The sequence below is a fragment of the Dunckerocampus dactyliophorus genome, chromosome 9 (genome assembly GCF_027744805.1).
Source record: "Dunckerocampus dactyliophorus isolate RoL2022-P2 chromosome 9, RoL_Ddac_1.1, whole genome shotgun sequence".
In the NCBI taxonomy this organism is placed as follows: Eukaryota; Metazoa; Chordata; class Actinopteri; order Syngnathiformes; family Syngnathidae; genus Dunckerocampus; species Dunckerocampus dactyliophorus.
This window is the reverse complement of record NC_072827.1, coordinates 22,217,599-22,245,544: the sequence shown is the minus strand read 5'-3', so window position 1 is coordinate 22,245,544 and position 27,946 is coordinate 22,217,599. Positions and strand designations below refer to the sequence as shown.

The 27,946-nt window shown below is 44.5% G+C and overlaps 1 protein-coding gene across 3 annotated transcripts in view; it reads right to left on the bottom strand.

The window, feature by feature from the left end:
* The window catches only part of si:dkey-100n23.5 (cyclic AMP receptor-like protein A), an 86,365-nt gene that overhangs the window by 26,843 nt on the left and 31,576 nt on the right, over nucleotides 1–27,946 (bottom strand). For all 3 annotated transcript variants that reach the window (XM_054786711.1, XM_054786712.1, XM_054786713.1), the window contains 2 exons: nucleotides 24,299–24,346; nucleotides 12,490–12,572 (listed from right to left, as the gene is read on the bottom strand). In XM_054786711.1, coding sequence (XP_054642686.1) covers nucleotides 12,490–12,572; nucleotides 24,299–24,346 — 131 coding nt within the window. The remainder of the gene's footprint in view (nucleotides 1–12,489; nucleotides 12,573–24,298; nucleotides 24,347–27,946) is intronic.

Genomic DNA, 27,946 nt, shown 5'->3' with positions numbered 1-27,946 from the left:
TTGAACATCGCTCCCTCACTCTATTGAGTATTTTTCAAAAATTTATTAATAAATGATCACTGTTTGGTGGTCGACTACGGCCTATTCCGTCTTCCGTCCCACTTCCCACTCAGTTTCAAACTGTTTCTTAAGTTTAGAACAAATATACAATGTTTTGTTCTGATTTGTTATTTTTTTTCCCTTTTGTCACACTTAAATGTTTCAGATCATCTAACAAATGTAAATATTAGTCAATGACAACACAACTGAACACAAAATGCCGTTTTTAAATATTCACTTGTTATTATTAAGGGAGAAAAATCCAAACCTACATGGCCCTGTGTGAAAAAAGTGATTGTCCCCTAAACCTAATAACTGGTTGGGCCCCCCTTAGCAGCAACAACTGCAATCAAGTGTTTGTGATAACTTGCAATGAGTCTCTTACAGCGCTGGGGAGGAATTTTGGCCCACTCATCTTTGCAGAATTGTCGTAATTCAGCCACATTGGAGGGTTTTCGAGCATAGACTGCCTTTTTAAAGTCATGCCACAGCATCTCAATATGATTCAGGTCAGGACTTGGACTCGACCACTCCAAAGTCTTCAGCCATTCAGAGGTGGACTTGCTGGTATGTTGTGGATCATTGTCCTGCTGCAGAACCCAAGTTCGTTTCAGCTTGAGGTCACCAACAGATGGCCGGGCACTCTCCCTCAGGATTTTTTGGTAGACAGCAGAATTAATGGTTCCATTTATCACAGCAAGTAATATCACAGCAAAACAGCCCCAGACCATCACACTACCACCACCATATTTTACTGCTGGTATAATGCTCTTTTTCTGAAATGCGCCGTTAATTTTACGCCAGATGTAATGGCAAGCACACCTTCCAAAAAGTTCAGCTTTTGTCTCGTCAGACCACAGAGTATTTTCCCAAAGGTCTTCGGGATCATCAAGATCCAAGGCAAAATTGAGACGAGCCTTAATGTTCCTTTTTTTCAGTAGTGGTTTTCATCTTGGAACTCTTCAATGCAGGCTGTTTTTGCCCAATGTCTTGCTTATGGTGGAGCCACTAACACTGACCTTGACTGAGGCAAGTGAGGCCTGCAGTTCTTTGGATGTTGTGGGGTCTTTTGTGACCTCTTGGATGAGTCGTCACTGTACTCTTGGGGTAATTTAGGTTGGCCGGCCGCTCCTGGGAAGGATCATCACTGTTCCATGTTTTTGCCATTTGTGGATAATGGCTCTCACTGTGGTTCACTGGGGTCCCAAGGGTTTAGAAATGACTTTATAACATTTTCCAGACTGATAGATCTCAATTAATCTCAGTTAAGTTATGTTTTAATAGGGGGGAAAATCACTTTTTCACATAGGGCCATGTAGGTTTGGATTTTTTTTCTCCCTTAATAATAAAAAGTGTCATTAAAAAGCGAACAACACTGTCTGTAAGCGTGCACCATTTTGCGCTGTTTTATTTATATTTACTATGCCGAACGCCTCAGTAAGCGCTGACTGTCGGGACAAAGGCTCCTCTGCAATCCGAGCGACAGTTTTTTTTTCTCAGTTGGGAAAACTGGACAGGATGGTTGTGATTGAGGTGCGCATGCAAGTTCGTCATATTCCCCTTCCTTGTTGCCACTATATTCCAACAAAAGCGACATATGTGTTCATGGGCTCACCTTGTTAATTCTGTTCATAACATAAATATTCTCAACATCGGGGCTGTGGCATTCGCCTTAGAGACCATCGCTTTTGTGCCTTCATTCATATTTGCGTTTTCTCACTTGCAGGCTGCAGCACTCTCGCGAGCAGCCATAACTCCACCCACTCGCACAAAGAGATTGAATACTGACAAGAGGATTAACTCACCCCATTCATTCCGCAATAGAACCAACACACAGGTGTTGAGACAGATGCACAGAGTGAACTCTCTTGTCATCCAGCCTGTTTGGTAGATAGGCGGAAAACAAACGCACATGCACGTCATTTTATCAAGGCTGGCAAAATTATCAAATCCGTTTTTATTTATCATGCGATTAATTGATTTGTTGATTATTGATTACAGGCCTAACTGATGATTACACCATGAGTCTCGAAAGCTCACCATACTCCATCAAGTGTTTGTTCTTCAAATGCTGTATTAAATTAAAGCTACCCCCACAAAATATTTTTCGTGGCATGTGTTCGTAGGTAAGTTCCACACGGCAAACATGTTTGTCTTGTTTTGGCACGTCTGTGCAGTGTGAAGGAAGGCGGGAGGGGGACGCTACCCAAGACGTTACAGCAGACATTGCACTGCACGCAGGGATCGCTTCAGGCTGCAGTAGTACAAGCCACAGGTGATTGGCTTTTGTGATCAGCACTGAAAGCCATTTATCGGCATATGCCGATCACATGCTACTACTCCGTGGTAAATTGTGTCATAAGTGGGATGGTGAGAACACATGTGCCACTGGACCCTCCAATAAAGTACTAGGATGATAAGATTGGGGCACCTGGGTGAGACATGGGCCCACTCTCAGTAGGGGGAGATAGTGGGTCAGGGACTATTCCTCAGAGTTTTGAAACTAATGGAGATGAAAAGTGGGATGGATAAATGTCATGGGCACCTGAGGAACCGTCACAACGGGTGTGTACTGGTTGTTCAACCCAATAGAACAAGGGTTCAAATTAAGATTGAGGGTACTACTACTCAGAGGTCTGTGGTGTCAGAAATGGGATGGTTGTAGCTATAAGGTAAGGTTTCAAATCCAAACCACAATAAACAGTGGGTTCATATAAAACTGGGTGCACTACTTTTCAGAGTTCAGTGACAAATGGTGTCAGAAGGGGGATGGTTAGCTGTGAGGTCAGGTTTTTGCCAAACCAAAAACCATTTAATGCTGGGTTCAAACTTAGATTGAGGGTACTACTTCTCATAGCTGGGTGGTGTCAAAATTGGGATAGTTCGCTGTGAGGAAAGGTTTGTCAATCCAAAAGACAGTAAATGGCGGGTTCAAAATTGGGCTGAGGGTACTTTATTCAGAGTTCTGTGACACCGGGTGGCGAGCGTTGCAACCCAAATAAAAAGATGTCCTGGGACCCTGAACGCAAGACCAATTGTCTGCACTGAATCTTTTCAAGAAGTCTGTTTCATGTAGAGTCCTTAGCGTGTGTCCAGCATGTACAACCATGGGCTAGGTTTTTGAGTGTTTGTGCACGAGTTTAGCCTTGTGCGCGTCTGTGCTTCAATATGTCTGCGAGCAAAAATGTGAGAGAGAAAGAGAGAGAGAAAGGAGGGAGGTAGAGCAGATGATAGAGTAGGCTTTAGCGATTCCCCGGAGTGTGAGGCGGCGTTTACGGCACTCTCAGAGCAGCCAGAGTGATGAATATTTAAAGACGTGCCTGAAAGCGCGGTGGGGAAGGGGGCTGGTGGTGGTGGAGTGGATGTTATAGCGGACTGTGGGTGTGTATGTGTGTGTGTGTGTCTGCGCGCACATTTGCTTGCATCTCACACAAAAAAAGTGTGTGCATGTCCACAAGGCTATCTAGTCTTTGCATGCATATTCCCTTTACATGTATATGCCTGTATGTCAACGTACGTATAGCGCATATACTGTAGTATATAGTATATAGTTGATTTTCTGTATAATAATTACAGTCATGCATAGGCATGGATGCATTCAAGTGCAATATAAAAGTTTTTATACATTCATTCTCATTCTGCACACACAAGCTCGCCTATTTGTGTGTGCCCAGACTGGGCATGGCCACCCCCACTCCCCCCCTTTCCGCTTCCCACTACCCCCCCCTCCCCGCCCGGTAGGTGCATGCTTTTTCACTCAGCCCCGCAGGCCAGCTCCGTCTTGCTAAATGGGGATGAATAGCCGAACGTTACCGCCGCTCAACGGGGGGAGACGGATAGCTACAGGGCGCTCCTGTTACACACCAACCGCTACCTGACACGCTACATCAAGCGTACATGCACAGACACTCCACACACAAGGGCTGCAGCTAAAATGTCATTATTATCATTATCTAGGAAACTGGTTGGCATTTTAGGACATTTTTATCCTTCAATTGTCAGATAATTGAGGGTATTCTGAAATGCATGGTTGTTGATGACGCAATGCATCTCAGCAGGCATTCTTCAACAATTTTCTATTATATACAGTAGGTTTATGTATCATAAAAGTTGTACAACAAACCATGAAAGTTGTATAACCAAACAATCGTTTAGGCTGAAATGAAGGCAAAATTTGTATTTGGAAAAAATGTCATTACTTGAGAATAACAAAATGTCACAATATAATGTCATAACGTACTGAAATGTCATAACATAGTCATAATGTCAAAATTGAAGAAAGAGATACAAATTTTGGTCCATGTTGACAGCAAGTACTGTTCCAAAATTCTAACTACATCAAGTTGTTTTTTAAGGAGTGTAACAGGAACAATGAATTAACCCGGAAGTTATACATATCCAGAGACATAAAAATGGGGTAATTTACATGAGAACGATGTCATTAAAAAAATGTTTGAGTTCTTGAAAAGTTTTACATCCAAACGGCATTGTTGTCAAAACAATTCCCATCGCAAAAATGCGTGCTGTTACACAAGTGTCCAAAATGATCTGAAAGTCTATTTATAGCATGCTACATTTCTAAAGCGTTACCGACTACATTAAGGTGAAAGGCACACGTACAATGGCCCCAGTGTTCCACCATTTTTGTTTTGAATGTGACACACGCTAGGATGGACACGTTTTCCTGTCTCAGAAAGATGTTTGTTTTAGATGGGAACGGAAAACGTCCCCTTTGAGATCCACATTTTTCCATTCAATTTTGTCTCTTTCCGTCTCTAAAATGCCTGTGTGGTATAAACAAGTGGGCAAAACAACATCATTTTTTCCCATTGGGGTGAAAATGTCAGTAAATTATCGCACAATTTATTTGTTTTCTAATTTAGAGAGTTTTTGACCCTGGATTATGGTTTCACACTAATACTGACTGGCGAGCTGACATGGCTCCTGGCAGTGCAAAAGTAAACCGGTTCTTTGGAGGCACAAGAGTTGAATTAGCACCAGGCACAACGTTGTTTTTGGTAGAAATGGGGTAGGAGTTCCCTGACTAACGGTGTCAGAAGCAGGATCAATAAAGTTGAGTGTTTTTAGTGTAGGTTAAATGGCGCCTATATTAATAATATGCAGGGGACACTGACACGAGTGCCCCTCCCACCCCCCCACTCCATGATGTCAGAAGTGGGACTGTCAATTTTTTTGGTATACTTTCAACGAACTCTTTATTGACAGGCAGGGAATTCTGACTTTAGTAGCGCATCCTCAAGCCTTGTTGAAAACCCGAGTTTAGGAATCATGATTGCAGATCAAAGTGTCGTACTGAAGTCCAAAAAACAGCAAAATACATCATTCAAATACATCATAGTTTTTTCTGTTATTGTTCGATCAAGCATAGTGACATGAATGTAAACAAACCGGCAAAAACCTTGCATCTGAGACGCTTGCTCGTTACAGTAAATACAGAAAATACACCAAAAGAGGCAGTAGAACACAAAACCCGCAAAAGTTATTCCAAGAGGCAGGGAACAGAGCAAAGGAAAAAGAGAGAGCAGCAGGGAGAAAAAGAACGAAAGAACACATCCTGGGATGCAAAATACAAAATACAGCCAGATAAGCATTAATGTATCCCGACCGCGAGTACCCCCCACCACCACTACCCCCATCTTCCCTCCTGTTAGGCGCTCTCTTCCTTTCTTCCTCCCTCCATCCTCGCATCCTCCCCTCCTCTTCCTCCTCCCACTCCCCGTTCTCTTTGAGGGATGAATAATAACTGCTGCTCTGAGATTTCCTTCCTCGTTTTTCAAAGCGCCGAATGGAGATGGGGAAGGTCTGCCTGGGCCCGGCATACACACACACACACACACACGCACACGCACACACATACACACACAGTCGCGCCGTCTTGTTTTCGCTGCTTGCCTGGAGCAGGGAAATCAGATCTCCTCCAAAGAACGGTGGGGTGGTGAGGTAGTGGAGGAGGTGATGGAAGCCAAGGGGGGGGGGGGGTTCAGGCCTTGTAGGGGGCCCATGGAAAAAAAAATCCCCTGCAAGCACATGTGGACCGACACATACACAACGACACAAAAAAAACAAACATCGAGGCACGCCGGGAACAACGAGGAGGATGGAGGATGCATCCTGCGGCGACAGGGTGAACTCAAGGTTATGCAGACACATCGCCAGTTCAAGCTCCCGCCGCCAGGACCAATCCATCCCCTCTGAAAGAAGAAGGAGCACAACCTCAATCGCTCACAGGCAACGAGCGTGCCTGCGTTGTGCCTCGCAGAACTTGCAGACAAAGCCGTGCGGGAAAAAGGAAAGGGGAAAAAAATAGTCACAGTGTGTTTCCGCCACTACGGTATAGTTTTGAACAATAAACCCCGATCTGGCTTGTCTGCGTGTGCGTAGGCAGGCTGGTGATAAACGTAGCTAAGTAAACAGCGTGACATCAAAGCCAGCGTATCCTGCCACTGAACTCAATAAAAAGGGGGAATGCAACTATGCAAACGTGAACAGATAGCTACAACTACCTCTGCCAAGGCTCAACAATCCTAAACAGATTCCTTCTTGTTAGTCATGACTCGCATTCCTTGGAAATGTTTTGTTTTCACACCTCTACAAAATTTGCAGCAGATAAAGAAGGCAAGATTTTAGATCTATTCATGCCAATTTTTGAACAACACATTTGTGTTCCAATATTGGTGGTAGCGCGCACTGCAGTATTTAGGTTTAGTGTGCAGGAAATTCTCACTTTAGTGGTGCCCCCTGGTGCCTTGTTGTTGAAAATTCCTGATTACAAAAACATGATTCAGTTTTTTTTTTCACCACAGCTCCATCTGGCGGATCTGGTGGGGCACTGCCCCCAGTGCATTCAGAATTCAAAAGGAAAAAAGTGAAAGTGAATACCCCGACTGGCACATTTATTCGGCCCCGAACGTTTGTTGCTTTGAGATTTTATTACCTTACCCACACTCCTCTACACAGTTCTGTGAACACTGGTTTTGTATTTTTTGTATAATATTGCTAACTTAAAGGAAATCTGCACTTTTTTGGAATTTTGCCCATCATCCACAATCCTTATGTGAAAAATGAACACACTAGTGTTTCCCTTTTCTGCTCGTTCTAAAGAGAGAAAAACGGCAAACAATGCAAGTAACGAGACACACCTACTTCGACTATATAGCCCTAAATTTTTTTTTACATAACTGACCTTCATATAAACCAAGCCACAGCAACATTGCTATTGTAGCAGCTAACACGAAGAACTATTTTTCTGGCGTAGTGACGCAGCCCTTCACGCCGCTACTGAGATGCGATAGGATGCCAATCTGTACGACGAGGAAACAAGAACAAGCATATGAACAACTACGAATCGACAACCAAATTATCTGTAAAGTATTAGCCGACATTCCATGTTTTGTTTATACACGGCTAGATGGACTGTGTGGTGATATCACGTTCTATGTGCTCCATGTATCCCAATCAATATGGTGACTTATTTGATGAACAGTTGTCCACCTGATGCAGCTGGTCTGGGGTGTCTTTTGCAGTTTATTTTGGGTAGGTGGAAAAAGGTTTCTATTACTGCAGGGTTTGTTAGCGCTAACAATTCTTCATTCGTTACGATGCAATCTCTCGGAGGAATGTCCTCCTCGCCATACACATGAAGCCTTTCCATCGATGGTACGATGGTAACACTGTATGCCACTCAGTGCAACAGAAACACTAGATTTCTGTTGGCATGATTTGGGAAGCTCCACATTTACACCCCCAAGCCATGCTGGTGTAATGACTTGCCCCTAGTTAGCTACCACGTTTCACTCTGTCTTCTTGCTGGCTCAGCTTCTAAAACCTGTAGCTCATCCTCCGTATATTCAGGCTCAAAAAGATAAAGTTCTGGATTCTCATTTGTCCATAAGTAGTCGACGACAGCAGCTCTCCCAAAGTCTGCCATGATTATTAGTTGCAAACAGACACGTGCTTTCTATGCTGCTGTTGTTGATGAAAGTAGCTAGCGTTAGCGTCAGTGGACTCTGTGGAAATCAATGCGCCCAGGAAAGAAGTTCCGGTAATGTTTAAAATGATCAAAATATGGCAAAATATTATAATTAGAACATGTTATCATGAATGTACCTGTTACTGCATGGTCACAGCGACTTTATAGTCGAAAGAGATGTGTCCCATGACGTGCATTGTTATCTCCCTCATGTTAACTGTTTTTCGCTCTTTGGGACACACAGAAAAGAGAAAGACATGTGCTCATGTTTCACATGAGGATTGTGGAGGATGGGCAAAATTCCCCCCAAAAAGTGCAGTTCCCCCCAAAAAGCTTGTGAGATCCACAAAATTACAGTAGATCCTGCAGACCCCAATAAAGCCGGATACTGTTGTAACTGTGTGTGTGTGCTTTCACACCGCGACACAGAATTCTGCAGTCAGAAAATAAGATGTGTGACAAGAGATGCGAGTCTCAGGTGTTGAACTTCAAACCCCTGTCCCAGCCTTCCGCTATTCCCTTTCACCACAGCCACTAACCACCTCTTTTACACCTGTAAATACTGATCCGGAAGCCCAGTCTTTCATGCCGTTGCTATTCAATTGAAAAGGCAACACCAACATTTGTAGGCAGTGTGAAGGGAACGTTTATCATCCCCATTCTGTGTCTTTGCCTTTTACACAGACGAGTGAAACAGGAAAATGCCAGCTCTTTTATAGGCTGTGCGAAAGGGGCTTTTCTTTGATGTCCTTTGTTGTTGCTTCCTTGGAGATAATCTGTCAACCAATCAATCAACTGCAGTGTCTAGCGACATTGTTTTTGGTACCGTACATCAAATGGAAGGGTGCCCAAAAAATTCTAGTGCTTATTTTTGTATTCTTATTATATGTTTGACAAGAGAAACCAAAAAAATTGTCAACCGCGTCATGTGTACTGTTTGGTAGTGAGGCTGCTTTTGTGAGGAGCAAAGGGTTTCCCAGTGACAAAAAAACACAAGCGTGTTCGTCCGGGAGGAGCACTCACTTGTCAAGCGGCGACGTGCCACCGGAATCGTCGGCAGCAAGGCTTCCGAGGAGAGGGCTTATTTATGCAAACAGGCGTACAGGCGTGCACAGTAGGAATCTAGACAAGCCTTGTAAACAAACACACACCCACACTAAAAAGCACACAGGGGAGGCGATGTGAGAAGCAGACTGCGAAAACTGTAGTCGGCGTGCCCGGGCAGCTCACACACACACACACGCACACCCACGCGCACACACACACAGAGAGTGAGCGAGGAGGAAAAGAAGGAGCGCTTTCCCATTTCAATTCGCAACAGCTGGTGTCGAATTAACACATTTACCAGCGTGCATTTGGAACAGATTAAAATTGCTTGTGTGGCGTGTGACTGTCTGCGCATTTTATGTGTATGTGTGTGTGCGTGTGTGTGTGTGGCAGCAGATGAGGGCCAAAACAAGAGTGTGTTTGTGTGTGGGAGTGCCTGCGTATTAACAGGATGGATCAGGCCGGGAGAAAATGGCAAAGAGAGAGAGAGAGGAGGAGAGAGGGAGCGCTCTAGCCGACAGCTTTAGCTGCTGCCCTGGGCCGTCTCTCTAAGCCCTGTTTAGGAGGCTTTGGAGCTCAGATAGAAATAATCCCCCACTCAGACACACACACACACACACACACACACGCGCACACGCGCACACACTGGATGGAAAAGCCGTGCGGCCGTCAAGCCAGACAAACAAGTGCACACACACGGCAACAAGCGGCGACAGCACATTTGCCTTGACACGAAACCAAGCAGCCGCCTACGCACGCCAGCGGGGGGAGAAAACACACACACACACAGACACACACACACACTGAGGCTGTCTTCCTGTGCGCTTGCTTCCTTCCTTCCACGCGGCAGCATCGGCACGGCACCGTGACAAACACTTTACACACTCCAGCCCCTCAGCTGAGGGGAGGGGAGGAAGGAGGGGATGGAGGAGGATATGAGCCAGGGGGAGGCAGGCGAGTAAATAGGAGAGGGAGGAGGGAGGGAGGGAGGCACGGAGGGGGGAGGCTAACAAATTAATAGGAGCTGGGGAACGGCGGGAGGCGGTGGAAGACGACAACGAGAGAGCAATTCATTCCCGTTTTATCCCCCCGTGCGCTCTCGGGAGAAAGGCAGAGAGTGTTTGCTCAAGACAGGCGGCGAGAGAGATAGAGAGGAGAGATGGGGGGGATAGAAGCTTTGTGTGATGGAGGGGGAAAAAGAGATTGGCAAATTAGGAGGACAAACATGGAGCAATTCACACAGAGATGCCGGCAAAATTACCACCTGTGTCTTTCACACGAAACCCAGCGAAGTGGGATATTCCCACACAGCGACTGATAATTAAAGGTGGCCTATTATAAGAAATGGACTTTTTAATGATGTTCTCACATTAATATGTCCCTTAAGCCTGTTTATGAGCACCAAAAAATGAGAGAAAAATCTATCATCTTTCTCAATTGAGGAAAAGGCTTCTTGAGACGTCATCTGTACTTCTGTGTAAAGATGACGTCTCAAGAAGCCTTTTCCTCGATGGACAACTCCTGTACGACTGAGAGCCTACACAGACGCATCTTTCTCAATTGTTTGCTCCGCTTTTGAGAGAAAATGCACTCAAACGCTCACTTTTGAAGTTTCATGACATCATGAAGGGGAAGCCTCTTTCCACGTGGATGCGATACTGACTCTGACACCCCCCTCTGACACACGGCGTACGCAACGCTCGCTCCTCCCCTCCAAAACTTCTGAGCATACACTTGTTTTGTATATTATATTATATTCAATAGTTTTTAGCTAGAAGGGGTGTCCCAATACAACTTCTTCACTTCCGATCCAATACCGATATTGAAGCCTTAAATATCGGCCAATACAGATATCAATCCGATATCAGCATGAATCATACATACTGGAAATGGCTTGATCAAGTGTTATTACACATATAGAGGACAATAATCAGCAACAGTAGGTATGAGAAAAACAGACCCATTTACTTCTCGATGCACCTGGGGTATAGTTCTATCCACGATGTAGTGGCGGGTAGGCATAATAGAGGTTCGAGGTGCCCAATTAAGCATTTAAACCCGATTTTACTCACCACCGACAGGGGCTGTTCATCTTTCCTGTTGTACTTGAACATGACAAGTGTTGCACTCAGCTCTCAGCAGCGAAGTACAACTCGCACACGCTGTTGTTGCGATCAAGTGAGCTCTATCCGGCCACTGCTGGATAGATCTGCTGGGGTGGAGTCTGGAATCGACGGCTTGAAATTTTAGATGCAGGCCGATAAAATCTGCTGCTCATTTTTTTTTGCTGTTATCGGCCCGATATGTAATATACATTTCAGATCTGGACACCTTTTTACTGTTTTTATTGCGTATTGTCTTATGTTTGGTCAACCTAGGTGGTTTTAAATGTGCTGTAGGTTTCATTTTACTTGACTTACTAAAATCCCTTTTAAATAGCATCAAGGAGTACCCTTTCACTTAGAACTTGATTTACCAGCACCAAACTTTTCTTGTCATTTCACAGTGTACAACATTTCACACAGCTGCCCTCCCGCCTCTATTACAGCTGAATACTCCCTCCCTAGCCGTGTCAATGCTTTTCACACAGACCAGCGACACAGGAAAAATGCACATGAGGGAGAGAAAGGAAAGTGACATTTCAGAGGGGAAAAAGGGGGGGAGGGGGGGTGGTCGAAGGAGAGGGTGGGGCAATTTGGGTTTTCCACAGGATGCAGTTTGTCATCTCCATCAGCCGACAGCTTAGAGAGAGGGGTGGGGTGGGGGGGCTGTAGCGGACGATTGGAATGGATGGAGAGGTTAAGGAGAGGGAGGAGAAGAGCGAGAAGGGTTGTTGGGGTGGGGGGAGACGTGGCGTTGGAGGGAAGCCTTTGAGAGACGTTGACCCTGTAATTGACCTGCGTCTCTGCCTACATCGCCGTGGCAACAAGCAGAGCCGCCGCAGCTAATCACTTAGTAACCCTGACCTGTCAATCACACCCGCTCTACATGGAAAGAGGAAGGGGGGGGCCGATGGAGGGAGAAAGACAGAGGTGAGGGTTGGAAGTGGTGGTGGGGGTGCAGAAGTAATAACAGGGCCGAGGTTATCATTTACTGGACCACCCGCCTCCTCCCCGCCAACCCTCGCCTGACAAAGCCCGACTTTAAAAAAGCCAATAAAATGCTCCGTGCAGCCGACACACACACACACACACACACACACACACACGCACACACAAATATGCACGCACACAATCTTGCCTGGCCGCTACAGGGAGAGCGGTGCTTCTAAGAGTCCCGATAAGCAAGAGCGAGAGAAAAAGAGGAGGCGGTGGCTAAAAGATAAGCCAACATGCAAATAAAACAAGAGGGTTGGGGGTTGGAGGAGTGGGGGTGGTTGCTGGTATAACACACGTGTGCGTGTTTTGCCTTACCTGTTGATGAGCGGGAAGATAGACACCAGCAGGTAAACAGATGGATACCACTTCAGTGGCTTGATCTCTTTGGCCAGGGACACCTGCAAAAGAGACCATAGTTTATGGAGTCAAAAGAGGAAAGGAAACAGTCTCTTTCACACAGCGATGTCACAAAATTGCAGCATCAGTGCGGGAAAACAAAAGATCTGACCCGCGCATTTTACACAAAACATCACGGAAGTGGGTTACGACCGCAACTGTGTGCGCTTTCACACAGAGACATGGCATTCCATAATTTGATAATTAGATGCATGGTGACGTCAACTCCATCGCTCGATGTGAAATATATAGTAAAAACAACAATTTCCATTATTCCCTTTCACATAGGTGGCATCCCGCCTCTGTAACACATCTGATCCTACCACTGATGCCGGTGAAACAGTACAGGTGCTTAAGTGGTGTCCAAACAAGCACATTTGGTCCAAAAACAATGCCTTTTTTTATTTTTACAAAATTTTGTAACATGCAAGTTGAACAGAATAGTCATTTAAATGCTTCAATGATATAAATAAAATAATAACTGGGTAATAAATTCACCACTGTGAAATTAGCAGCACTAAGGAACACAGCGAATGTGCAAAAAAAAAAAAACCTTGTTTGTGTTCATTCATATTCAGAATTCCGCTGTGCGTGAATGCACCTCGCTCACTACGACGACGATGACTGGTGGATAATGGGGAGGTGTTGTGGACAGCAACAGAGAAATGTGTGGGCGATGTTGGAACTGAGCACCGCTGTTGGCGTGCTAAGGTCGGCAATACAGCTGAGCATCAGACTCTGGGTGTGTCTATGGAGGCTACATTACTTACAAGTCGTTACTTGCACAATATCACTTGTTGCAGGCGGCTGTGTCTGCATTCATTGAGCACCAAATTGGGGCATCAAGCGCTACTTTTTTCCGGTCCGGTCACCATCATGTACATCTGCACTGGTGCCATTACGATACCGACTTTCGCTGCGTAACGCTAATCTTGACTTCTATAGGCTTGGCATGTATTCATTTGCCTGTGCCTTTTACACAGAAGACCTTGGAAGTGGGACATTGCCACAATTATGTTCATTTTCACAAAACAACGTGATATCCCGCAACAGGATAACATGCGTTTCAAAGTTTCTGCCTCAAATCATTGTCCCAGTTTCCCACAATTCCCTGTCACAAAGGCAAACTCCCGCCCTTTATACTACCCCAGAAGCCGTCAAAATCATAGGTTACACTAAACATATTGACGATACTTCCTGTGGGGATGGATGGACTAAAATGACCACTGATTCAAACTTTTGGCACTTTTCCCTACCACAGATCTCGACCATAATTACAGATTTGTTTGCTGACATCATGGGCTTGAATACCGCCTGGCGAGGGCAACTAACTCGTCAAAGAAAACAAGTTACGAGTGCTGACGATTGCAAGATAGACGAGCTAACCGTCGGTAATGTCCAAACTTCAGCGCTACTGACCACCAACAAAATGCGAAGAAAAAGGGCTTCTGCAGCAGCGAATGGAGAGGAAGAGACCATGGAAGCAGGTAGTTTCAGAGAAGTAATCATGAAGTTGAGCGACATTAAAGAAAGACTGAAGACATGGGAGACAGGTTGAACAAAATAAGCGATAAACAACATAATGACACAAAGTACTTAAAGAAACACAAGTAACTGAAGAATGATATTGCATCAATTCTTAAACAAATGTACTGGCTGGAAGGAAAAGTGGATGCCTTAAAGAAGCAAAATGATGAAAATAATTGCATTATATCTCGAATGATGTGCAAAGATTATTATTTTGAACAATCCACGCGCATGAACAATGTGATTGTGACTGGGCTCCACATTACAGGCAGGTTCTTATGCCAGCTAATGCCTGAGGAAGAGAACAATATGATGTTGCTTTAACAGAGCAACAAGTGGCTGCGGATGTCAACAACATCAATACACGCATTCCAATGTCTGGCAGAAATAACACCACACCTCATCACCCTAAAGTTCACCACCAAAAAAAAAAAACATGGTGGCTTTCCTGAGGCAGAGAAGCAAGCTGAACGGAACAAACATCTTCAATGAGCATCTGACAAATGCTACGTCAGCAAGGAAGCACACAACTTAAGGAAGCGGGAGAAAATTCAAGACACTTGGCGTGCCAACTGCAAAATCTTAAATGGAGACCGGAGGAACCCAAGTATGTTTGTCAAGGACATCAAGGAACTGGACAAATATTGAAGATGACATCATCTCGACTACAAGGAAAAGAGACAACTCACAAAGACTTGATACAGTTTGAAGTCATCAACATTCGACAATAATCAACAATATTAAGATGAAGATGTAACGGAAAAAACACATGTCAGCCAGCAACTATTCATAGCACAACGCAACAGGGTGGGGAAAGTGAGTGTTAAACTTCCCTCCCCTGTCCGGGCATTCTGCTATTTCCTTTCCTCCGTATCGGTGCTTTCCACACCGCAAAAAATGACCGGCTTTCATCTGCAGTGTAAAAGGGCTTTTCAAACAGAAGATGCCACAAAATTACACTGTGCCTTTTACACAGAAAACTATTCCTTTTGACACAGGCAGCCTCCTGCCTCTGTTCCAGTTCTGATACTACCTCCGAAGCAGGAAAATTGCCACATCCACAGAACAACACAACAGGAAAAAGACTGTTCTGTTTTAAGGGCAGTGTGAAAGGGCCGATTGTTTTGTATTTTCCAAACACAAACACACAAAGGCACAAAGGCGGCAACGGCGGCACGTTCACAGGCGCAGCGATGCACTGAGGCAAACAACAAAGGCCAATTAAAATCTAATAAAATATTAACGTGCTGATAATATGCAATATCCACACCGTTATGGGAAAAAACGGGGCGTCCAATTAAAGCGAAAGCCAATACGTAATTGGAAAGGGATGAATTCAATATCTGGTGGACAAGCAAGCAGGGAGGCAGGCCGGGAAAGAGCGAGGAAGAAGGGAGGAGGAGGGGATGTGACGGCGGCTGAGTTGAGGAGGGGAGCGTAGCGCCTGGCGGTGGAGGGCTTTTACAAGCTGTTATCTAATTCCCGGGAGAGGAGGACTCTCGCGTCCGGAAAGAGGCTGAGAAGCGAGGCCCCCGGATCGATTTTCTGCGCTCTGCTCGTCAAAACCTCACCCCTCCTCTTTCCCTCCATTCCTTCCCTGCAGGCTGGGGCGCAGCCAGAGCGAAGCCTCCCTCCTCCTCCTCCTCCCTCCTCTGCCTCGCAAACATGCAGCCAGTGGCAGGAGGCAGGCCCACGAGCTCTTGGCCTCTACCCCCACATGCTGGAAATTAATTAGTCACCAGAAAGACCCCGGGGGGTGGGGGGCTTTTGAGCTCCCAACGCAGGCTTTGCAAAACAATCCAAACGAAAATCACAAGATCCATGCCGCGGTGGCGTTTTATCTCCTCACTGGCGTGTGCGCTGGTGCGAAGTATTTAAACGCCAAGTTTCCGCGGAGCAACATATGCGTGCTCGGCAGGGAGGGCCACAGCATGACCCCCACGGGTCCCAACACAAAGCTCAGGCCTGTTAGCGTCGAGCTGTGACATCATCGTGAGCGTGCGTGCATGCGTGTGCTTACGTGCACGCCCCAGCAGGAATGTCTCATCGGCCGACTGAAAGGGCAAACCACGAGGCTGACGGATCCAACATGATAGAGGGCATTGCGGGAATGTCAGCACCAGTGAGCCTCCAGTGCAGTGCATGGGGGGAGGGGGTGGAGGACAAGGCTTCCAGAAATGACACAACAGAGCCAGAATATAGAATTTTCTGTGAAGTGTAGTAACAAGCATTTGAGGAATTTTGGTGCGCTTACAGACAGGAAGCAAAAGAAAGGAGGAGGAAGGGTGCAGCTAAAGAGCCTCGTGTTTTTAATCAAAACGCCGCTGTAAGCGCGGACCCCCGAAGCAAGAGGGGGAACGAAAGCGCAATTATGTGAGGCGGGGCGCAGCAGTCCTGACGTTAATGACACATGCTAGATTACAGACAGGAATCAGGGGGCGGACCCATCGACTACGCCGGCCGGGCTGCATGGAACGTCTACCATGCCCTCCACACGTACTTTTTAAACGAATTTTATTTTAACGAATATCGAACATATTCTGATGCTGTTCAAGTTCTAATTTCAAAACAATTTTCACCGAAGGAAATAACAGATATATAAGTATAGAAAGAAGTCAACTACCATATGACAAAACCAAAATTAAATCAAATGACTCATGTTTTGATTTTTTAATTGGACAAGTATTAATTGTTTTACTTAAATGTCTTTGATAACATTTTAATATTCTTTACTTTCATAATGCTGCGACGATAAGTTAATCACCGTATAATAAACTACCGGAAGGTAAAATGGTTACTTTCTCTCCCGTTGTATCGCTGCACATCCATTGTTGTGTATGTGTTCCACAGTGGCTGAAGACCACTGTGACGCGAGACTCTCCCGTCGCATCCGCGCATGTAAACACAGAGAAAGTAACGCAGAGCGATTGTGAGGTCAGATTTTTTTGAGGAGGCATTTTTGTGATGCAATTGTCTTACTCTTTTGAACGCATATTGTTTTGAGAAGCCAAACTCTTTACTGAAGTGGCCACACCAACTAACCGGCACTACATTCCTCATCACCAAAATCCGACCAGCACTTTGCTCACGGGACGAAGTGGGGGGTAAGTCACTGTTGATGCACTACACTGCTGATGGGGATGTCATACAGCTTCATGTAAAAAAATCCAAACTATCCCTTTAAACAAGCTACCTAATGTATATGTCTTCTCAATAAAATGTGCAGTAAAAGTGTTTTTGGTAAACATAAGGGCTTGCCAAGTGGGTCAAACGTTAGGTAATGTTTGCTGTCATAAAGGCTAACTTAGCTTGACTTGCTTGAGTCTCACCACATTTGACTTGGGGCCTTCTTGACACGTAAAGTTTATGACCAGTAACTTGCTTGTGATTTGCACATGAGTGGCGCAATAACATTGAGACGTGAGACCATTTTAGCCAATCGAAAGGCTCAAGAAACAGATTTACATAAAAAGAATAACAATGGAAAATCAAAACTAAACATTTCCATAGAAATTAAGGTCGACCAAATGGAACGTCACAAACACAATAAACAAAGCAACAAAATAAAGCTAAAAATAAGCAATTATAAAAAAAAAATGCTTATTTTAACATGGCCTCATAGTACAATACACTGCTTCCCACATGCATCTGGACCTTTAAAAAAAAAAAAGATTCTTATTTCTCCTTAAGTAAGTACTTTATACTGTATGTAACATGTACATCATTTGAGGGAAAGGCTTCTTGAGACGTCATCTGTACTTCTGTGAAGAAGGTGTCGGACGTTTCGCTCCTCATCCGAAGAGCTTCGTCAGCGAACTAACAAGTGCTGGTAGCCTAGGCCCTAAATACAGTAAGAAAGGGCGGAATTGGTGTGCCAACACCCTCCTCCTATTGGTTCCTTACACTAAGCCTGGGCGGAGTAGTGGTCTAATCCTCTCCTGCCATTAGCACCTCCGATAAAAGGGAAGTGTCGCTCCCTGAGTTGGGTATGAACGACTCTGATACTGGCTCGTTAGCATCTATTGTTCTGGCTCGGCCCTGGCTCCACCTCATTTGCAAGACTAAGAGCTGTGGGTTTTGGTCTCAGTAACCTGCTGAACGCAGGGTCCAAATAATAAATGTACATCATTTATATTACCGTAAATTCCGGTGTATAAACTGCACCGGTGTGTAAGCAGCAGCCAACAAATTTGGAGGAAAAACAGATTTGTACGTATATAAGCCGCACATGTCCATGTCATAAAAAGACATATTGTGGCGCGCACGAGTCCGTGAGGCCAAGGCAGCTCTTTATTTGACAGCCAATCATGAGCTATGAGAAAACTCACAACAAGTTTGTTAACCCATCGGAAATCGCAGGAGGTCATTACTCAATATAATAGTCTGACCCACAATGTCATTTTAGACAAAAGGCTAAAATCATCACATAGCAACTTAACACTCAAAAGGTATACCTCAGAAATACACAAGACAAGTACCGATGCAAGTTTAAAATAAAAAACAGCAACTATTTCAACTTCTTCCCATAATTCATTATTCCCAGCAGAGCAGTTCATTGGCCAATGGCTGCCCAGCAGCACTGTTGCCAACTCCTCGGGAAGAAAAGTAGCTATTGGCTGTCCCAGAAGCTGCCAGAAGTCGCTAGATGACATCATCGGCTAATAAGCATATTATCTGCATACGATGTCATAACACAGGGGTGCCCATTACGTCGATCGCCAGCTACCGGTCAATCGCAAAGATAATTTGTGTCGATCGCATAAATGTCACTTTGTAGGTGTCGTACGACATCAGCCAGATGACATTAAGCTCCCCTCCTGATTCGCTCTTGCTCCTCTGTGGCAATGGTGAATGTCACGTCTCAAACTACACACAGAGATGCAACTTTCATCTTTATTATTCCGATTATGGATAAACTAAGTCAGCGGTAAGACGCATATATCTACATGCTTTGATTCATGGATGCTTGGAGCTTCACTGAGCTGACAGCGCTGGCTGCTTTGGGGGCGGGGCGGACGGCTCCTTTTAAACTCGTATTGGTACTTGTCTTGTAGTCGTCGTGAGTTCACTTGTAGCTCGTGATTGGCTCCTACCAAAGAAAGAGCTGCCGTTTCCTCACTCGCGAGCGAGACAGTATTCAAACAATTAGTAGTAGTTCTGAAGTATAGGACATGTCATGAGATTAGAACATAGTCATAAATTAGCCGCACCGCTGTATAAGCCGCAGGGTTCAACGTTTAAGAAAAATGTAGCAGTTTATACACCGGAAATTACGGTCACTGGAATAATCTACTGCTCTTTCAATAGTACTGAAAAAACACATGCCACCTTCTTGCGATCTGCCAGAAAGTTGTGCAGACTGTCTTGTCTCCTTTATAAAGCTGTTTTCGCAGCTGCGGTCTCCAAGGTCTCCTTTCAATGTCAAACATATCTGACAACAGGGACGAGGACTCTTGCCGAGAAACAACAACAACAACAGCAGCAGCGGCGGCGGCAAATGGAAATTGTCCAAGTGCAACCACGGAAACAATAAAAGGACACAGCTGAGCGAGCACTAATGCTGATTACATACTAGCTGCAGGGCTGATGCCCGTAAAAAAAAGACGTGTGTTGTCAAAACCACTCATCCTGTCTAAGAGGCCCGTCGAGACAAACCGGGCCTGATTTTTAAAACAGACCTGTTCAGACCTGATCACAAGTGGCTAGCTACGAGGTATTGACATCCATGTCAGATTCTTGTATGTTAAAAAGTCAAATACATGGTTTGGATCAAGTTTTTAGATCTGGACAGGGCCACAATGAAGGACATTGTATAATCCTCCTTACCAGGACTTTGTTATTCTAAAAAAAACCCACTTGGATTTAAAAAGGGACAAGACCACTTGAATAGCCAATGAAAAACATTACTTAATGGTATACAAATAGAATTAAAAGAAAAACCTAGGTCAAAATTCTGATTAATAGCAAAAAAAAAGTTTTAGCTTTTGCACAAAAGGTGTCATGTACTTGCCAAAACAGCGCTCGGCACAACAGCGAATCAAGTCCACTTAAATTTAATTCCAAAACCCCAAAAATGAAACAAAGGACAGTCACGCTGTTGTTTCAGAAAAGCCAAAAATATATATTTTCATTTCTTTTCTGTGAACTTTCAAGGCAAAGGATATGAAGGGTATTAAAGCGATAGCCAGGTTGACAGCACACTCAAAGTGTGGTTCCAATCCTACCTTGTGCACCGCCCACCTCCATATTACGTGTGATATCACTCACAATAGTGATGCCATAGGTTACAGTCTGATTGGCTTCTGGTGGCCCTGTTCCCGCGAGACAGCTTTTCTCTTCAACGAGAAATATCATCACGTTAATCTCGAGAGATCTTAAGAGATCTATGTTACCCAAGCTCTTTACAAAGTGAAATCTCTAACTAGTGGCCTGACATGCATGTTGCAGTGTTTTCTCTTGGCTTTTTTATAGGTTCTTGTGAATTGGGATTGTTTTGGCAACGTTGTAGACTTCACGTAAACACTACATTTTTCAAAAAATTCTATTTTCAGTGGTCTGATGTATAAAAAAAATACATTTATGGGGCACCAGACTTTCAGACATTAAACACAAAATAAGGGTAAATATGATACAACTGAAATGTCATTACGGTTTATCAATAAACCCTGGTGTTTCTTTACAAAATGACATCACCAACTAGTGGCCTGGCATGGATGCACATTACAGCATTTTCGGATGGGGTTTTTGCAGGTCCATGATTTTATGTTTAATTTTAATTTTAAGTTTAACTTGGTGTACACCCTGGAGTAAAAACAAAAAAAGTATATTTTCAGTGACCCAAAAATACAGCTTGAGTGTGGACAAAGGGTCAAATTGCACAGAAGAAAATAAAATTTTCTTTTTTAAGTATTGATATTATTGTTATTATTCTAATTGCTTTTTTTATATTATTTAAATATTCTTCTTCTTGCATTTTGATTGCACATCTGACCTCTCAAACACTAAGCACAGTAAAACAGCCTGTTTGCAATGGTAAACATCATAAATGATCATTAAATTATAAAACGTTTATAGTGATATCGCCAACTAGTGGTCTGGAATGCATATTACAGCGTTTTTTTGTTTTTTTTTTCACATGTCCATATGGTTTTACACAGTTGACTTTGTGTAAACCCAGTAATACCAAAATGCAGATTGCGTGTGGACAAAAGGCCAAATCGCATAGAAAAAAAACAGAGTTTAAGAAATACCAGCATGTGAGTGCTACATTTAAAAAGATCGCATTTGACGGACCAAGGAACATTACGCTGTGCAGCGCGTAGCCACCGTCATGCAGTCTGCGTTTGTGTTGTCGCTCAAGGCAAAGTCAGTGCGGATCAGGGAGCAAAATTCTCGGGGAAGACAACGAGCATGATAAACACAAGCGGGACACTCGTTTGCACGGCCAGCTTTTTTCCTGCTAACCAAACGGGACTGTGCTGCTGTGTGTGTGACACTTAAACAGCCTCCGCTGAATATCCTTTCGCTGGCCTGTCCTCTGTGTGTGTGTGCGTGTGTGTGTGCACACACGTGCTCAAGCGTGACCTCAAACAAATCAGTCAAGACACACACAGATGTGCGGCGGCCATGTGACTGACGGCCCAGATAACTGCCGACACTTGTTATGTACGTCATCGCTCCTGCCTGACACACACACAGACACACACGCACACACACGCACGCACGTACACATATGGAGAGAGGCGGGAAGGAGGTGGTAGGCTGATTCAGAGAGAAACAAAAACACGCAAAGCAGCGACGTGAAGGAAGACGTGTTGACGTGAAGCGGAAATTGCCAGAGACCGGTGCGCCCAGCCGGAATCACTTTCCCTAGTTTACACCTGCTGGTACATACACACACACGCACGCACGCACACGCACGTACATGGACACACACCTTCACACACACACGCCCACACACACAACACACACACGCAGCAAGGCCCGCCGTCTTGGCAAGCACAAACGGAGAGGCTGTTGTTGTTTTAAAGCGTCGCAGCGCGTGCATAAATTCTCATAAATATTCATGTGCATGAACCTGGCGTGCTGGTTTATTCATGCCGGGTTGCGAGTACAAGAGTGACAGAAGCGGAGGAAGGGATGTGGTGTGTGTGGGGGGAGTGGTGGGTGGGTTCGCTGTAGGTCGAGTGTGTGTTTGGTGGAGAAAGAGGAAGGGGGCAGGAGAGAACGAGACACACAAAAAAAAAACAGCGCCGTCTTATTTGCACTATGCCCTACACGTAGCTGTGTGTGTGCGCGTGTGTGTGCTGTTGACACGCAGCACGGTTGAGCGTGCAGTAATTACAACTGCCACTTAGGGGCAGCATTTACATAACCTTAACCCTATACTTGCCCTCACTCCTGCGTCACCCTGCAGGGCGAGGTGCATGAGGTGCATGAGGTAATGAAGCGAGTGAGTGAGGACGACAGGCTGCACTAACCATGTGAAGAGTGAGAAATATTCACCTATTACTCAAGTTGTTGAGTATAGGACAGGGGTGTCCAAACTTTATACAGGAAAAGGATGCAGGGGCCACTTTGAAACGTTTTGTTCATATGTTAAAAGCAATCCAATATAGGTCAATAAACTCCTGATCAAAATTTTAAGACCAGTTGAAAAATGTCAAGATTTTACATTTTGCACAGTTGGATCTTAAGGAGATGCCTTGTGAGGAGAGCTTCAAAATGCAAAAAGAATAAATGGTGCGAGACATAAAAAATAGGAGTAATCAATTTATTGCAAATACGCATTAAAGTGAAACAGGCTGTCCTTCAGCTGATCAAAAGACCAAAAAAAGACCTGCCTTTGAAAGCCAAAATCTGGGAAAAAATGTGGATTCAACGACATTTTCTGTCAAGTATTCACACTGTCATGTCTTGATGGCAAAGCCCTGTCCATTGTTGTGTACTGTTGTGGAAGAGCTACGAGAGCGCATACGCGCCAGTGAAAGTTGCGGTCTGGCACACACCCTGGTGTATGTGCGTACATTCATGAATGGACAAACTCAGGAGGACATGCTCGTCTGTAAAAATGTCTTATTCCAAAATGATTGATTATATAATAATTTATGAAATCTATCAGTGATGAAATACATCAAACTAGGATGTTTTATTGTGGTTTATGTTTTTTTTAAGCGTGCAGGAGTAGGGGTACATGACTTCCGATCAAATGCCTGAAGAGGTACGGGACTGTCAAACGTTTGGGAACCACTACAAAACAAAACATCCACTGTAACTTCAGCATGTTTAGCCGCATCACCATGAAAATTAGCACACACCTTTAGGAGGCTGGCAGGGACGTGTGTAAAATTTGAGCAAGATTGGTTGAAAAACATAGCCGCCATCAAGCAAAACATTTTTTGCAGGGGCGGGACTTAGTAACCAATTGTCCATAAGTCATTGACCGTTTGTCTACTGATTAAAAACTTTGAGAATATCTGCATTACATATCTTCCAAAGCAGTTTGACCACAATCCATAGGGGGTGTCAATGTAATTAACAGTCATGACCAGAATGGGTCCACGACCCACTTTTGGATCCCAAACCAACACAACACATACACAAGACATAATTTAGTGGAAAGTCTAAAGTCAAACCTCCGATTTGTTCCAACTTTGAATAACATTTTCCGACAGGAAATAATGAAAATAGAATCAATCTGTTCCAGAGTCGAGCTGTCACCATCTTCGAGGCCTCTGAACTCATTTGAATTGTGTTCAAGGGCTAAGAAGCACGTGTGAATCTTAATGTGTTAAACTGGAGTGATATGACGCATTAACCATACCAGCTATCAATCCAAATAGTTTTGCCCCTCAGTGGTTCTTCCCCTATGAATGAATCATTTACGTTATTCGCCGTGCCCGTCTCCTTCACTGCTAATTCACCGAGGTCAAAGTGAGGCACCGCCGACCTCTGATTCTGAACACACGTTTATGTTCACATCCGCATTTATATACATGCAAAATCACTCTGCGCGGGAGGCGTGTCAAGAGGTCAAATCACTCCCTGCTGCTTTTTTGAAACTGGCTCAGCGTGACTGCAGCAGCTAATCCCGCACACGCTCTGATCCTCACGTTCCCAGTGTGTATATGTGTGTGTGTGTGTGTGTGTGTGTGTGTGTGTGTGTCGGGGGAAAGCGGCGGTCAGACGGGTCATTCATTACCTTTCGTCTCTCTCGCTCCGGGTTGAACGTTCCCAGCCACGACTGCATCTGTGCAGGGAGGACACAAAATGGAGAGGAAAGGGTTTTAGTTGGACGTCCCAAAAAAACAGTGGAACAGTCATGTGACGCTGGTTGACTTCCAAGTTTCCAAACAATTTATCCCTTAGACTGTTCCAAGCTCAAACTGTTTCCATGATAGAACATGTATTAAATGTACAGGCAATGTTTTAAGTCATATTCGTATCTGTCATACACATGTAAAAAGAATGTAACCACGATAATACAGTTAATAAAGTAAAACGGTGACAGAAATGTAATGGAGAAGGAACAGGGAGGTGTTTGGAAAGCCATACTGTCACCTACTGGACTTTTATAGGTAAGTCCAAGTCATGTCTCAAAAGCCAAGACGTGCAAGTCCAATTCAAGTCTCAAGTCAAGACAAGAGAAGTCAACACATTTACTGAAAATCTCAAGTATTTTCAAGTCATCAGACTAAAGTCCGAGTCAAATCCCGGGCCATTGATGTCAAAGTCATCAAAATTGTGACTTGAGTCTGACTAGTGTTCAGGCCAGCAAAGAAGGCCTTGCTGGCCCTAACGGCACACCACTGGCGGTTCAAGAGTAGAACAATTAGCTTACAAAAACAAATATATCATACTGTGCTGAGCAGGCAGACACTTTATGTCGCATTAAGTTCCATGTCTGATTCTATGGTTATCGTCACACTTTTCCACTTTGCCATAACTGGGCATCACATAGAAGCCAAAGAAAAAGACAAACACACGTCAATTCTATATTATATTTGCTGACTTTCGGGGGGGTCCAGTCTGATAAACGGAGCCAAAAATAACTTTGCTTGTTAATGCAAAAATCCCTCACCCATTCATGAAAAACAATTGTGCATCAGAGTGTGGAGAAAGATGACGGGAGCGCTTCCCTACCCTGCCGGCATTTCGACGCAAAAGTGTGAAATGATCAGCAGCCGTGCACACGACATGACATGAGGGAAAAAAAGGGAGAAAATCTTTGAAGAAAAAGGAGAAATGGGGGGGGAAAGCAAGAAATTGAAGCAAACATGGCATGGCATGGCAAACATGGCAACCTGAAATCCTCTGGAGAGAATGTGAGACTTCTTTTCCTTTTGTCTCTGCCTTGGGGGGGGGGGGGATGGCAGGCGCACGCCCAAACACATGAGTGGGACTGGTAATAGTGAGCAGGAGGTAGCGATGCTGATGCTGGTGAAGGGGAAGCCAGAACTTTTATGTAACACAAGACATCAGAGACATGTCCCTGAGGGGTTGGGGGGCAGTGACACACATGCACACACACAAAAGAGGGCACAAATGACGCGCCCGGCTACTCAGTTCAGCTATTTATTAACTATAGGTTGCCATGGTTTCCGACCGTCATTGCAAATGCAAGTGTGACCGCACCGTGTTTACGCGCGGGGCCAAGCGCCACTATCCATCAGAATCAACAAACACCGCCACCGTCGAGTCACCAACGCGCCTGCCTGACCTTTGCTGCAATTTCTCTTAAGCCATGACACGGCGAGGCGAGCACATCAGCAGATTAAGTGTCGAGATGTGATGGAGGGGAGGAAACGGCCACGGACAAATCACATCCGTAAACACTTCACTGTGCTATTGGACCACCCTGCCGGGCCTGATAATGGCTGCCTTGCTGATTTTCCAGCACTGAAAGGCAAATAAATTAATGGTACATTTGCAAGAGCACAACCTCGTAAAAAACTTTTTTTGAACATTTTTTTGTTCCTAAGGACCACCAAAAACAACTGAAAACATGCTGTAATATGCATGCCACCCCAATAGATGGCAGTCTCGCTTTGTAAAGACACATATCAAAGAAAATGAAACTGGTTTTTGAATACTGAATTGATTTGGCCTTTATGGTCCTATACTGTAATCACAATTGCTCCTACAATGCTGTGCGCCGCCATTACTTTTTTGCAACTTACTCACGCATCCCCAGACTTAATCGTATTATTTTAGCATTTATAGACAGGAACGGTCACACTATCATTTTGAAAAACTTCCACTCGTGAGTGTATTCATGTGCTTGGATTTTAAATTTATTTTTAAGATGTTCAAGCTTAAACGAGGCTAACGGCATGCTTAGCAACTCAAAAAAAACAACAAAGAAAACATAATTTGTACCATAATTAGTAGTACACTCATAATGCAAGCAACAGGGCTAAAAAGCAACATGCTAAAACATGCCAGCAATCGGTGCCATAATTAATCGTAATCTATCATATATAACTGTGGAAGACCCGAACGCAGAGCTAATTTTGCAAATACGTGACACAGTTTTAATCCAAGATACTATAACACAAGTAATGACACTTGACAAGACACCTGGGATCACTTACACCAGACTATTTTTTTAGCTTAAAAAAAACATCAAAAGAATTGTTCATCATGTTACATTTTCTCATCCAAATACTCAAAACATTTGTGAAAATGGAGAACGTGTCTATAGGCAAGTACGTCGCATTCAAAACAACAATGGCGGAAGACTTAGCGGTCTTTACCAAAACTCTAATTCTCAGACCGTTTTGACTGGATTGTTCTTGTCTAAACGTATTCCAAGTAGATGTTACAGACGTCCTCGTGAAAGTAAACGGTATTGGCAGTATAGAAAATGGCCGGACATAGACGAATGTTTGACGTCCATCAGTTGTTGTGCAAAGTAGTGGTTAAATTAATGGCAAAAAAACAAAGGCTTGTAGTTTGGAGGTGGCAAAGGAATCCTAAATTACAATCAATTTAGCTCTCCTGCTGCACACAGCCCTTCAATGTTTATTTCTTTAAAGCCACGACCCGCCGTGACGCATGCTTGGAAGACTAATGAGCTACGCTGTAATTATCGCCCGCAATCTCGCCGCCTCGGCCTGTAGAAAACACCGCTGCCTTCTTTCCTCCCTCACTCGCTCGCTCACTCCTCGTCTCTCCGCCGAGCGAGGCGCCACCTACCTACCCCCGCTTTCAAAGCTTTTTGAGATTCTTTCAAGTGAGACAGCCTGCAGCGGAGAGGGAGATAAAGGCGCAGCTCTTCATAAATGTGATAGAGGATGCAAAACGGCGGAGTGAAGGGCGAGACAGGTGGAGCGAGACGGGAGAAGAGCGAAGAAAAAAATGATATGCGTATAGCGAGACGGGAGGGGGCAAGACAGGTGGATACTGCGAGATGATGGCGTTTTTTGTCCTGCCAACTGGCTATGTTCGGATATTAGGAAAGGCTGCTAGTTTCCTGCAAAATCTGTCAATTGTCAACATTAAAGATGGCCGCTTAATGCAAGTCCTTCATTAAAAGAAGCACATCAAAACATATCTTAAACTCCAGCAAGCCACCAGGCCTTATCCGCTTGCGCGTGGTATTGTCATATCAGGGGAATGTCAGCTATGCAGACCTCGCGGAATGCCGCCTGCGGGCTTCCCGACTGCACCCTCGCAGTGGAAAAGCACACAAGATTTATGCGAGCCAAAAGGGACATCCATCCACTGCAAACAGGCTGTTTTTGTCCAAAGAGCAGCTGTATTTTTGTTTATCGAATAAAGGCAATAGACAAAATGTCACATTAGTAGTCATGAGTAAGTGAGCAATGGGCAGGAATAAAGGGTTTGA